Source organism: Octopus bimaculoides, chromosome 4 (assembly GCF_001194135.2).
Source record: "Octopus bimaculoides isolate UCB-OBI-ISO-001 chromosome 4, ASM119413v2, whole genome shotgun sequence".
NCBI classification, from domain to species: Eukaryota; Metazoa; Mollusca; class Cephalopoda; order Octopoda; family Octopodidae; genus Octopus; species Octopus bimaculoides.
The window spans coordinates 121,819,578-121,830,927 of NC_068984.1; the positions used below are offsets into that span (position 1 = coordinate 121,819,578).

The window sequence follows — 11,350 nt, forward strand, 5'->3', positions numbered from 1 at the left end:
TATCACTCGTCCACCTTTGCTTGTTTCCGTAGAATTTAAACAAATGAAGTTCAGTTTAAAGTTTATAAATAAATATATCCATTTTTTACTCTTAACCTTTTAGCATTTAAACCAGTCATATCCAGTCCAAATATTCTACCTCTTTTATATTCAGCCTGGCCAGATCCAGCCCCCTCACATCTATCTGACAATGTCATTCTCAAAATATGCAATCACATCATCAAAAGCTATGAGATAGTGCATGATGAACTCAAAAGATTGTGAATGACTGTGTATTACATTTGCCTAAATAATCTGAATACTAAAGGATTAAGAAAAAGAGATTTGTTGTTTACCCATTCAGCACATACATTCATGCAAGTATGTTCTGATGTCTGCTTTGGCAGATATTAGGCCTTGGAAGCCCTTCCTAGCACCAGTCACTTCACAGAGTGTAGTGGGTGTTTTTTATGTTGCACCAGTACTGGTGAGGTCACCAAGTACCTGCAAGACAAGTCCTCTCAACTGTGTGGAGTATAGAATTGAGGGATAAAAATCTAGGACAGAGAGACAAGAGCAGGTGTCTTGCTGAAGAGGTGAATACATGGCTTGCTCATCTGAAAAGGGAGAGAGATGTGAAGTCAAGGTACAAAGTGAATATGAGAGACAGAATAGAATAGAGGAACAGAAAGGGTGGATGTCTAGGTAAGGTTGCTATGTGAGAATAGTATGACATTTGATTAGAGATAGGGAATGAGTTGGACAGAGAGAATATCAGTTCAGTAGAGGAGAGGTGAAGGAAGGAAATAAGGTAACACAGAAGATCGGTGAAAGAATGAGTATTAGAAGAGGAGTTGTGGGGGAAAGCTTGACAGAACCTCGATTCTGTTGAGATGGATGGGGTCTCCACAAGCACAACATGTTGCCGTTCATCTCAGTCCCCCATCATCTCCTCTGAGAGGCTCAACACCTTAAAGTCAGTCTTCACCACTTTGTCCCATGTCTTCCTAGGTTTTCGTCCTCCACAGGTTCCTTCCACATTTAGCAAGCAGCACTTTCTTATACAATTGTCCTTGTGCTTCTCCATCACATGACCATACCAGTGCAGTCTTCTCTCCTGCACACTGTGTCGGATGCCTCTTATGCCCAATTTTACTCTCCACACATTTGGACTTTGTTGTTCATGTACACTATTATTGCACATCCATCGGAATATGCTAGTTTCGTTTCTTTCCAGCCTTCACGTGTCCTCTACATATATATTTATGTATATATGTGTGCATGTATGTATACACTCATTTTATGTTCAATTACCTGAATATATACAGTATATGCATCTACTTGCAATAACCTAGAGGCCTTCAATATCTTATACCTTTTCCTTCATTGAGCTCTCTAGATCACAACTATGTTATAACAGAGTCCAATCTCAACCACATGTCTCAATAACTCTCTCACACAGATGCACACACACATACACACACCTACTAATATAAATTCATACTAAAACATTCACACAGTGCATACATACCTGTTATTATTTATTCCAGCCTATACATGCATATGTACTACATAGACTTCCTAGGGTGTATTTGCACTCACTGAATATTCCTATACACATATACATACTCACAGACCTGCATATACCAACTGATTATAAAAGACTTTATTAATTGTCTCTTTATTGAATTCTTTTACTGCTACCTTCTGTTTCAAATGAGTTCAACCTGACCCAGCTGTCTCCAGTAATAAATCTGTTCTTCTCTCTTACACACAGATGCTTAGCAACTGTTGAACGGGTTGGTGGGCACAGCAAATGGTTTTATTTACAAAAATAAAGCATTTAAGAAACCTAGCCAGGAGAACTTCCGCTTTAAATAAATGGGCAATAATCAGTTCCTATTCGATGGTTCTTGTTTTCACTGCTTTTCATTATGGACATAATGCAGTGCCCACAACAGGATGTTGGTAATCCATTTTACTTTTTTAATAGGCACCAACATGGGTGGGTGGTAAGAAGTTTGCTTCCTAACCACATAGTTCCAGGTTTAGAGTCCTACTGCATGCCATTTTGGGCAAGTGTCTTCAATTATAACCCCAGACTGACCAAATCCTTGTGAGTAAATTTAGTAGGCAGGAACTGAAAGAAGCCCATTGAATGTATATACATATATATGCTGGAAATCAATGTAGCTGATGTCCAGCATGAACATCTGCAGATCAGTCATCATTATCGTAGTTTTATTTCTGCTTGTCCATGTTGGCATGGGTTGAACACGTTTTCCAAAATGTTGGTTTACAGCCAGATGACCCTTGACACCTTTCTGGGCTTGTGAGACTTGTGTGTGCAGGTAGGATATCCTAAGATCAGATGTCCAATTCAAGTGTTTGGAATAGTGAACTGTGCTGAAAGCAACCATAGATGAAATAGGGATGTTAAACCAAGTAACAGAATATTCTTTTATCTTTTTACATGTTACAGTCATTTGACTGCAGCCATGCTGGAGCACCACCTTAAAAGGACTTATTCTTTGTAAGCCTAGTACTTATTCTGTTGTTCTCTTTTGTTGAACCGCTAAGTTACAGGGACATAAACATACCAACATCAGTTGTCACGTGATGGTGTGGGGACAAACACAGACACAAAGACTCACATGCATAAACATATATATATAACTACATGTGGATTGTTGACGATTTTCTCTTTCCTCCATCTTTCTTTTCTTTTGGACTTTCTTCTGTCTCCTGTTTCTGAAGAAGAGCTTTGCTTGAAACGTAAAACACCCTTTCTTTCCTTCCTTGAGCATCTTATTAATATTTTGCATGTACCATGTCCTCGCGTTGTTGTTTTTTTTTTGTGTTTTTCTCCATTTTTTGGGATTAACTATATATATATATATTACAGGCTTTTTTTCAGTTTCTGTCTACGAAATCCACTCACAAGGCTTTAGTAGAAGATACTTGCCCAAGGTGCCACGCATGTGGTTGGGAAGCAAGCTTCTTACCACACAAATACACCTGCACATTTAATGTGTCTACGATTCAAGAATACAAACAGTTCCTCTCATAGGCTTCCATTCAGCTTTCATCTGCCACATTTCACAAAGACATTGGTTAACTGATGACAATCACCCGAATGTGACAAGCAGTGGAAATAAATCCAGAACCACATAGCTTTACTTCACAGCCATACCTTGAAGTAACTACATTAACTTTACAAAGTCTTGTAACAGACTGCTTGTGTCCATGAAGAAATGGTCAACAAGCTTGAAAATGATTTGGTGATCATATAAATTGTTTTAAAAGAAAATTATTTGAAATTATAACCCCAGGAATGCAAAATTATTAAAACATCATCATAAATGCTTTGCAATATTTCCTCAAACTCATTATGTTCAGAGTTCTACCTCCCTAATTCTTATATTTGCAGAATTGTTTGTTCACCAGACAAAATGCTTAATAGCATTTTCTTCTCTCTTTACATTCAGAGTTCAATTTCCATTGAGGTCAACTTTATCTTTCATCCTTTCAGGGTCAATAAGATAAGTACCAGTTGAACACTGGGGATCAGTGTAATCAACCTACATCCTCCTCTGAAATTGCTGGCTGGCCTTGTGCCAAAATTTGAAGCCATTATTATTAATATTATTATTATTATTATTATTATTAGGCAGTGAACTGGCAGAATCATTAACATGCCGGGCAAAACGCTTAGTGGTATTTTGTGTCTTTACATTCAGAGTTCAAATTCCACCAAGGTCGACTTTGGCCTTTCGGCATCGATAAAATAAGTACCAGTTGGACACTGGGGCTGATGTAATTGACTAATTTGATAGGTTTTCATATACTGAGCTGTTTTGATAAATCTAAATGTCTTAAGTCAGTTCTGACACATTTCTCATTACTTAGATCCCTCTTCTCCAATCAGAAGGCCTGACTGCATAAAGAACTGCAGATGAAAGCTGCTACACTCATCCATAATCTTTCCAGTAGACCTATTTGACATATCTGTTTAATAATTATGTTCAATGTATTGCCAGAACTGCAACTGGCCTGCAATTGATTGAATCGATAAGGCTGTATGTGTAATGGTTTGTTTATAAGTCTTGTTTTAGCTTAATCACACACTATCTCTTTTCTGTTCATCTCTTATGCAAACACTGAGTCTAATCAGACACTTCTGGCACATTGACTTTCCAATATTCCTGTTGTTAGGAAGTGCAGTGTTTTTTTTTTTTTGTTTTTTTTTTCAAGGCAGCAAGCTGGCAGAATCATTAGCACACCAGGCAAAATGCTTAGTGATATTTCATCCATCTTCATGTTCTGAGTTCAAATTTTGCCGAGATCAAAATTTACCTTTTATCCTTTCAGGGTCAATGAAATAAGTACCAGTTGAGTACTGGGGTCAATGTAATCAACTTTCTCCCCTCCCCCTATGTTTCAGGCCTTGTGCCTAAAGTAGAAAGGATTATTATATTATTATATTATTATTATTATTATTATTATTATTATTATTGATTAATACATTCTGGGTTCAAATTCTGTTGAGGTTGACTTTGCCTTTCATCCTTTTGGAGTCGATGAAATAAGTACCAGTTATGCACTGAGGTTGATAGAATCGACTAGTCCCCTCATCATAGTTTCAGGCTTTGTGTCTATAGTAGAAAAGATTAAAAGCAGTGAGTTAGCAGGATTGTTAAACTCTGGACGAAATGCTTAGCAGTATTTTACCTGTTGCTACGTTCTGAGTTCTAATTCCACCAAAGTTGACTTTGCCTTTCATTCTTTCAGGGTCGATAAAATAAGTACCAGTTGAAAACTGGGGTCAATGTAATCAACTCTTCCCCTCCCCCAAAACTGCAGCCCTTGTGGCAAAATTTGAAACCATTATTATTATTATTGATTATTACATTTTGTCTCCTTATATTCTGGGTTCAAATCCTGTCGAAGTTGACTTTGCCTTTCATCCTTCCAGCTTCAATAAAACAAGTACCAGTTGAATTTTGGGGTCAATGTAATCAATCTTACCCCTCCCTTCAAAATTGCTGACCCTGTACCAAAATTAGAAAAACTTACCATTATTATAACAGTCGCACACTGGAGTCGATGTAATCAAGTGGCCCTCTCATCCAAAATTTTAGGCCTTGCACTCGTAATAGAAAGAATTATTATTATTATTATTATTATTAAGATGGTGAGCTGGCAGAATCGTAAGCACACTGGGCAAAATACTTAGCAGCATTTCATCTGTCTTTACATTCTGAGTTCAAGTTCCATGTGCTCTGCTTTGCCTTTCATCCTTTCAGTATTGATAAAATTACTATCAGTTGAACCCTGGGGTCAATGTAATTGACTTAGCCACCTCCCCTGAACTTGCTGACCTTAAGCCAAAACTTGAAACCATTATTATTATTATTATTATTATCATTATTATGCTAAATGCCTTATGGTATTTATGTTATGGCTTTCAATCAATAGGTCAACAAAACCTCAAACATTTAAATAGCTTACAATATTCTGTAACAGCCTTCTACAATGACAGTTAATTGCTAATCCAATTTGTTTTTAGTCCGAACATGATGGTTGTTAATTACTAGCCTTATTGTTATAGTTATTGCTGATACTAAACCTTAATTGCTAGTGCTCACAGCAATTGAAAACTATGAGCCAATTTCAATCTTTAGTTGTGGCCAGTTCACATCACTCTGATAATTTTTTTTAAGGAAGATCTAATTATTACACAAGTTCCCTTACCCCCACTTCCTTCTTGTACCGAATAAAAAATTGTAATAAAAGTAATTTTTATTTCTTCATATTTTTGCAGTACATTCAAAGCAAGTCAAAGCGAATAAACACTGAATCCCAGATAGCTCTACCAATCCCAGAGACACTGTCACTCTACGAACGTCTCAATGCTTCATTCAACTCTTTGACTGAGATCCAATTGAACATGCCATTTATATTTCCACACCTGACTTACCTGGATTTGAGCCACAACAATCTCTATTTCCTGCCTGATACAATGGGGCTCTTCCTACATTTGGAAATCCTCATTCTACACCATAACTATCTCAAACAAATTCCACACAGCATGGTTCAACTTGACAAACTCTCCAAACTCGATCTTTCCAACAACATGTTGATAACACTGCCCAAATCTCTTGGAGAAATGAAATCACTGCAAAAACTAAATATTTCACATAACAAGATCCGGGAATTACCCTTGTCTCTTATTGAGTGCAGCTCTTTGCGGTTAATTTTAGCTTGTGACAACCTGATGGAAAATCCACCACAAAACATTTGTGATCGAGGATCAAAACCCATTTTAGACTATTTCAAGCAGAAGAGGCTTGATGGTTTATCTAATCAAAAACCACCAAAATCAAACTTTAAATTTCCCAGGCAACAGTGGAACCATTCACCAACTAATGTTCCAAATCCAGATTCCCCCCAGGTAACCACTCATATTTAATTTTTTATTTAGTTTTTTTTTGTTTCATTATTACATTCATACACAAATACACTCATAAATCTATACATATTTATCTGTGCACATCATCATCATCATCCTGAACATCATTTTACCAATTTTCATGAGAATGGGTTGGACGGGTCTTCACAATGTGTGTCAGTTGTTATTCAGACTTACTGCTCTCCTGCACAGGTTGAAGAACCCCATCTCATATGTTTCAATTTTGTTTTGCTTTCTATGGCTGGTTGCTCTTCCTAACACCAACTATTTCCCAGTGTGCTAGGTGCATTTTATTGTGCCACCAGTAGTAAAAAAGTTGTTATGTCCTCAGCAAGATTAAAGGATCCTCTTGATTCCACATTTTACAGAATGTAATGGAGCATTTTATTATGGCACCAACATTAGAGAGGTTACCATATTTTCCACAAAGCAAAAGAGTCTACTCAACCATCCATCTTTACTTGCTCATTGACTAATGTACAGAATCTCTGGGATGGTTTATTGGTGTGTCAACCCTAGTAGGTCCCTTTATACTCTGTAATATCAGAGGGTCCTCACCAGGGTTATGTTCACTCAGAGTTATGTTGCTGAAGAGGTGAACTGAAGAAAACACTAATAACAGAAGAATGGGGATAGATGGGAGAGGAAAGCATATATGTGTATATGTCCTCTCCTGGGGTAACACATTTTCCAACTTATGCCAACTGAGAATATGGACATTAAATGATGATGGCAGATAAGCATTTAGCTGTGTAGTTAAGAAGATTACTTCACTATCATGAGATTCCATGTTCAATATCATATATCTGTTCTCTGTTAAAATTTGAGTGTTCTCTAATGAAATTGTGTGTGTGCACGCGCGCTCTTACATACATGTACACATACATACATCCAACAAATTGTTTTTGTTCTTTAAGGTGCCTTTATTCCTAGAATCAGAGCTGTGAATATTAAAATAAGAGAAAGTTGTCACCTTTGATCAGAGGTATAGTTATGTAGCTACTTAAATATTCATCTTAACCCTGCAATCATTACTTCCTCTCTTACCTTTCAAATTTCCTCTGTTTGTTTAATTAGTTTTTGCTACCACAACAGCCTCTGTTCTTCGGACCTGTTGACTCTAAATCCACTTGATGCTCATTGTTTCCACAGTTCTCATAAATTTTTGTTCAATCCTTCTGCTTCCACAACTCTTTTCCAACAGAATACATTTTTCCTGCTTGTGTTTTTCTCCAACCACCAGCCTGCTTCAGTTTAAATCAAACAATACTTCCATCAACCAATAATCCCTCCCAATTAATGCAGTACATAACTTACATAAAACCTGAGAGGTTGTATGAGCTTTTCCTCTGCTCTTCTCCAATGATAGTCAAAATTAGTAAATGTGCAATAACAGCCATCATAATCATCATTCTGTTCTGACACAATAATTTTATCTTTCTCCAAAACCTTCCTTTCTTTTGTGAGCTGTTGTAATGGCTTATTTCTTTCCTTAGCTTATTACCGCTTTATTTGGATTTTATTAAGCACCACTTCTGTCTTTTGTGAGTTTTGTCTAACTCTGTATCACAGTTAGTCTGTTTCAGCCACAAGCACCACCAGTTGTTTTTGTTTTTTTTAATCCTATGTCAGCTCTTGCATAATTTATTAACCCTTTTGATACCAACCCATCTCAGACCACCCTTGGTTCTCATATACCCTTCTGGCTTTAAAGTGTTTTGAATTAAAACATTCCATCAGCACTTCATTTTAATTTTGTTTCAGATACCTGCTTAATAGTTACAAAGTTATTTTTAACTAATTTTTCATTATTTTCAAAATTAATTCAAACAAAGACTGCATTTCAACAAAAATATGGTAGCAAATGAGTTGAAGACATTTTAGTTAAGACCATCACATCTCTAATTTTTTTTTTCAGATATAGCACGTATACATGTGCACGCGCGCGCACACACACACATACAGGGGGAAGCCAAAAATTGTCTACACTTTCACCAAAACTTTCTTTAAGTTGGCCACTTTGCTGGGAGTGTGCATCAACAAAGAACAGAGATCAGTGATCCAATTTCTCAGGTCTCAAGGTGTATCAGGAGCTGAAATTCATTGCAGGCTGTTGGTACAATATGAGGATAGCACTCTACCATGTTGAAGTGTGTATGGGTTGATTAAGAAGTTTAAAAATGGCTGGATAAGCATGAAGAGGGAGCAGGATGCCCATCAAGCTCCAATACTGATGCGAAGATTCTCTATTTATAGAATGGTTTTGCATACGAAATTATCCATGACAAGCTTCACTTCCATAAAGTTTGTATGAGATGGATACCAAGCTTACTGAAGTGTATAAGTGCAATCATGTGGAGATCTGTTAATGCTTATTCAACCACTACAATGATGAAAGCAAAGCTTTTTTTGGAGAGAATACTCACAGGAGATGAGACTTGGGTCCATTACTTTGCGCCAGAATCCAAAAGGTAGAGTATGGGGTGGAAACACCTGAAATAGCCTGTGAAAGAGAAATACAAGACACAACCTTCTGCAGAGAAAGTGATGCTAATTATTTTTAAGACACAAAAGGGCCTATACTAAAAGATTACTTCCTCCAGTACCCCCTCCCCTCTCAAAAGAATTTTGTCTTGCAGGTTACTTGGTGACCCTGTCAGTGCAGGTGCCACTTAAAAAAGCATCGAGTCCACATTGTAAAGTGGTTGGCATTTCGAAGGGCATCTAGCTGTAAAGAAAAAACCTTGCCAAAACTGACTTCACCTCTGCTTGTGCCACATAAGCACTAAGTTCACTCTGCTGAGTGGTTGGTGTTAGGAAAGGCATCCAGCTGTAAAAATCCTACCAAAACAGTTGCAGACATCTGATGCAGGGTTCTGCCTGGCTGGCTCCTGTCAAACTATCCCACCCATGCCATCATGGAAGGCAGACGTTAAATGATGATGATGATATATATATATATATAAAAAATTTATGTATGTATAGTTGCTGGATGTGTCCTTTTTAATGTTAAGGTTGTGATTTGCTGTTTCTATCACAGTGAATGTCATGGAATGTATAGATACTTCTTTGTTGGTTAAACACAGCCCTGTCTTATTTTAGCTTCCTATTTTCATCTACCTAGACTACTTCCTGGACCTTACATCCCTTTAGCAGTGTCCCTTGAGTAGCAGACTTAATTTATCACCTGGTTTAACACCACCACCTGCCTTTTGGGTGCCTTTAGTGGAGTCCACTCAGTTGCAAACATTGGACCCGGGTTTCTGGTTCGAAAGTACCTTCCTCCCTCACCTTTCCTCCAATTTCAAAGACCCTACAAAAGGGCATATGCCCTACCTTTCCTCTTGACTAAGCAAGAAAAAAAGCTATGGTTCTTCATTAATCGTGGTTTCTTGACCTATTTCTGCTTGTGACCCAGTTTGTGACAATTACTGGTCAACTTAATTCATTTCACTTTGCAGCCTTATTTAATATCACCTAAGTATTGTTCATCATGAATCAAGTTTATGCATAATGTAATCTACTCTCTCGTCTGGGATATGTAACCAGTACTGGTCTCATGGCAAAGATAGGTTACGTGTACAGGACATGTAGCTATTCTAGTCATGACACAGATATACAACTCCTCTTCTCACTGCAACTTTCTCTTCTTCACATTTCCTCTTCATAAACTATGATTGTTTTCCAATCTCCTTTCTTTCTTTCACTGCCCTGCTTACTGTATTGCTGCTCCCTCACACCCTATTTTTCTAACCAGGTTCACTGCTCTAATTGTTGTTACATGTGAGTATACCCTAATGCTACATCTCTCTTACACTTTTGATGTTTCCTACTCTCTTTCCTTTTGGTCACACTCTCTCTCCTTCTCTTGTTTTTCCTGTGACTAGCTCTCACTCTCTGTCTCTTTCTCTCTCTCTCTCTCTCTCTCTCTTTCTCTCTCTTTCTCTCTCTCTCACTGGGTAACCATGTACCTCTTCTATAGCAAGACACCTATTTCTGCCTCTCTATTTCTCTGTCACACTTTAACCTTTCATCATTTGATACTGGATCACCTCCTCTAATGTCCCCTCTGTTGTGGCAAGACACCTGCTTCCGTTTCTCTGTCTCTTCGTCACACTTTAACCTTTCATCCTCTGACACAAGTTCCCCTCCTCAAATGCTCTCCCCCTCTCATAATTCCTTGTCTTGTGAGTTACTTGGTTACCATGCCAGTGCTGGTGTCACGTTAAAAGCATCCAGAGTACACTGTAACGGGGTTGGCGTTTGGAAAGGCATCCAGTTGTAAAAATCATGCCAAAACTAACTTCGTCTGTGCTAGTGCCACATAAAAAGCACTGAGCCCACTTTCGGAGTGGTTGGTGTCAGAAAGGATATCCAGCTGTAAAATCCCTGCCAAAACAGACACAGTAGCCTAGGGTAGTTTTCCTACCTTGCCAGCTCCTTTCATCCGTCCTACTTACGCATGCATGTAAGTTGGACGTTAAATGATGATGATGATACACACACACAGATAGTGAAGCAGATCAGCACAATCAGGCTTGATACATACATACATATATATATATATACCGAGACCTTTGGAAATGTGCTGTGCGGGAGAAGACCCGGCAAGCCAAGTGAGATCGTTGCCAGTGCCCCTGGACTGGCTCTTGTGCGGATGGCACATGGGATGCACCATTTTGAGCGTAGCCGTTGCCAGTACCGCCTGACTGGCCTTCATAGGATTTTCGAGCGAGATCGTTGCCAGTGCCCCTGGACTGGCTATTGTGCGGGTGGCACATAAAAGACACCATTTTGAGCGTGGCCGTTGCCAGTACTGCCTGACTGGCCCTCGTGCGGGTGACACGTAAAAGCACCCACTACACTCTCTGAGTGGTTGGCGTTAGGAAGGGCATCCAG

The 11,350-nt window shown here is 38.4% G+C and overlaps 1 protein-coding gene across 2 annotated transcripts in view; it reads left to right on the forward strand.

Moving 5' to 3' along the window:
• LOC106880302 (uncharacterized) overlaps positions 1–11,350 on the forward strand; it is a 45,826-nt gene that overhangs the window by 3,657 nt on the left and 30,819 nt on the right. For both annotated transcript variants that reach the window (XM_014930174.2, XM_014930173.2), the window contains exon 2: positions 5,804–6,433. In XM_014930174.2, coding sequence (XP_014785660.1) covers positions 5,804–6,433 — 630 coding nt within the window. The remainder of the gene's footprint in view (positions 1–5,803; positions 6,434–11,350) is intronic.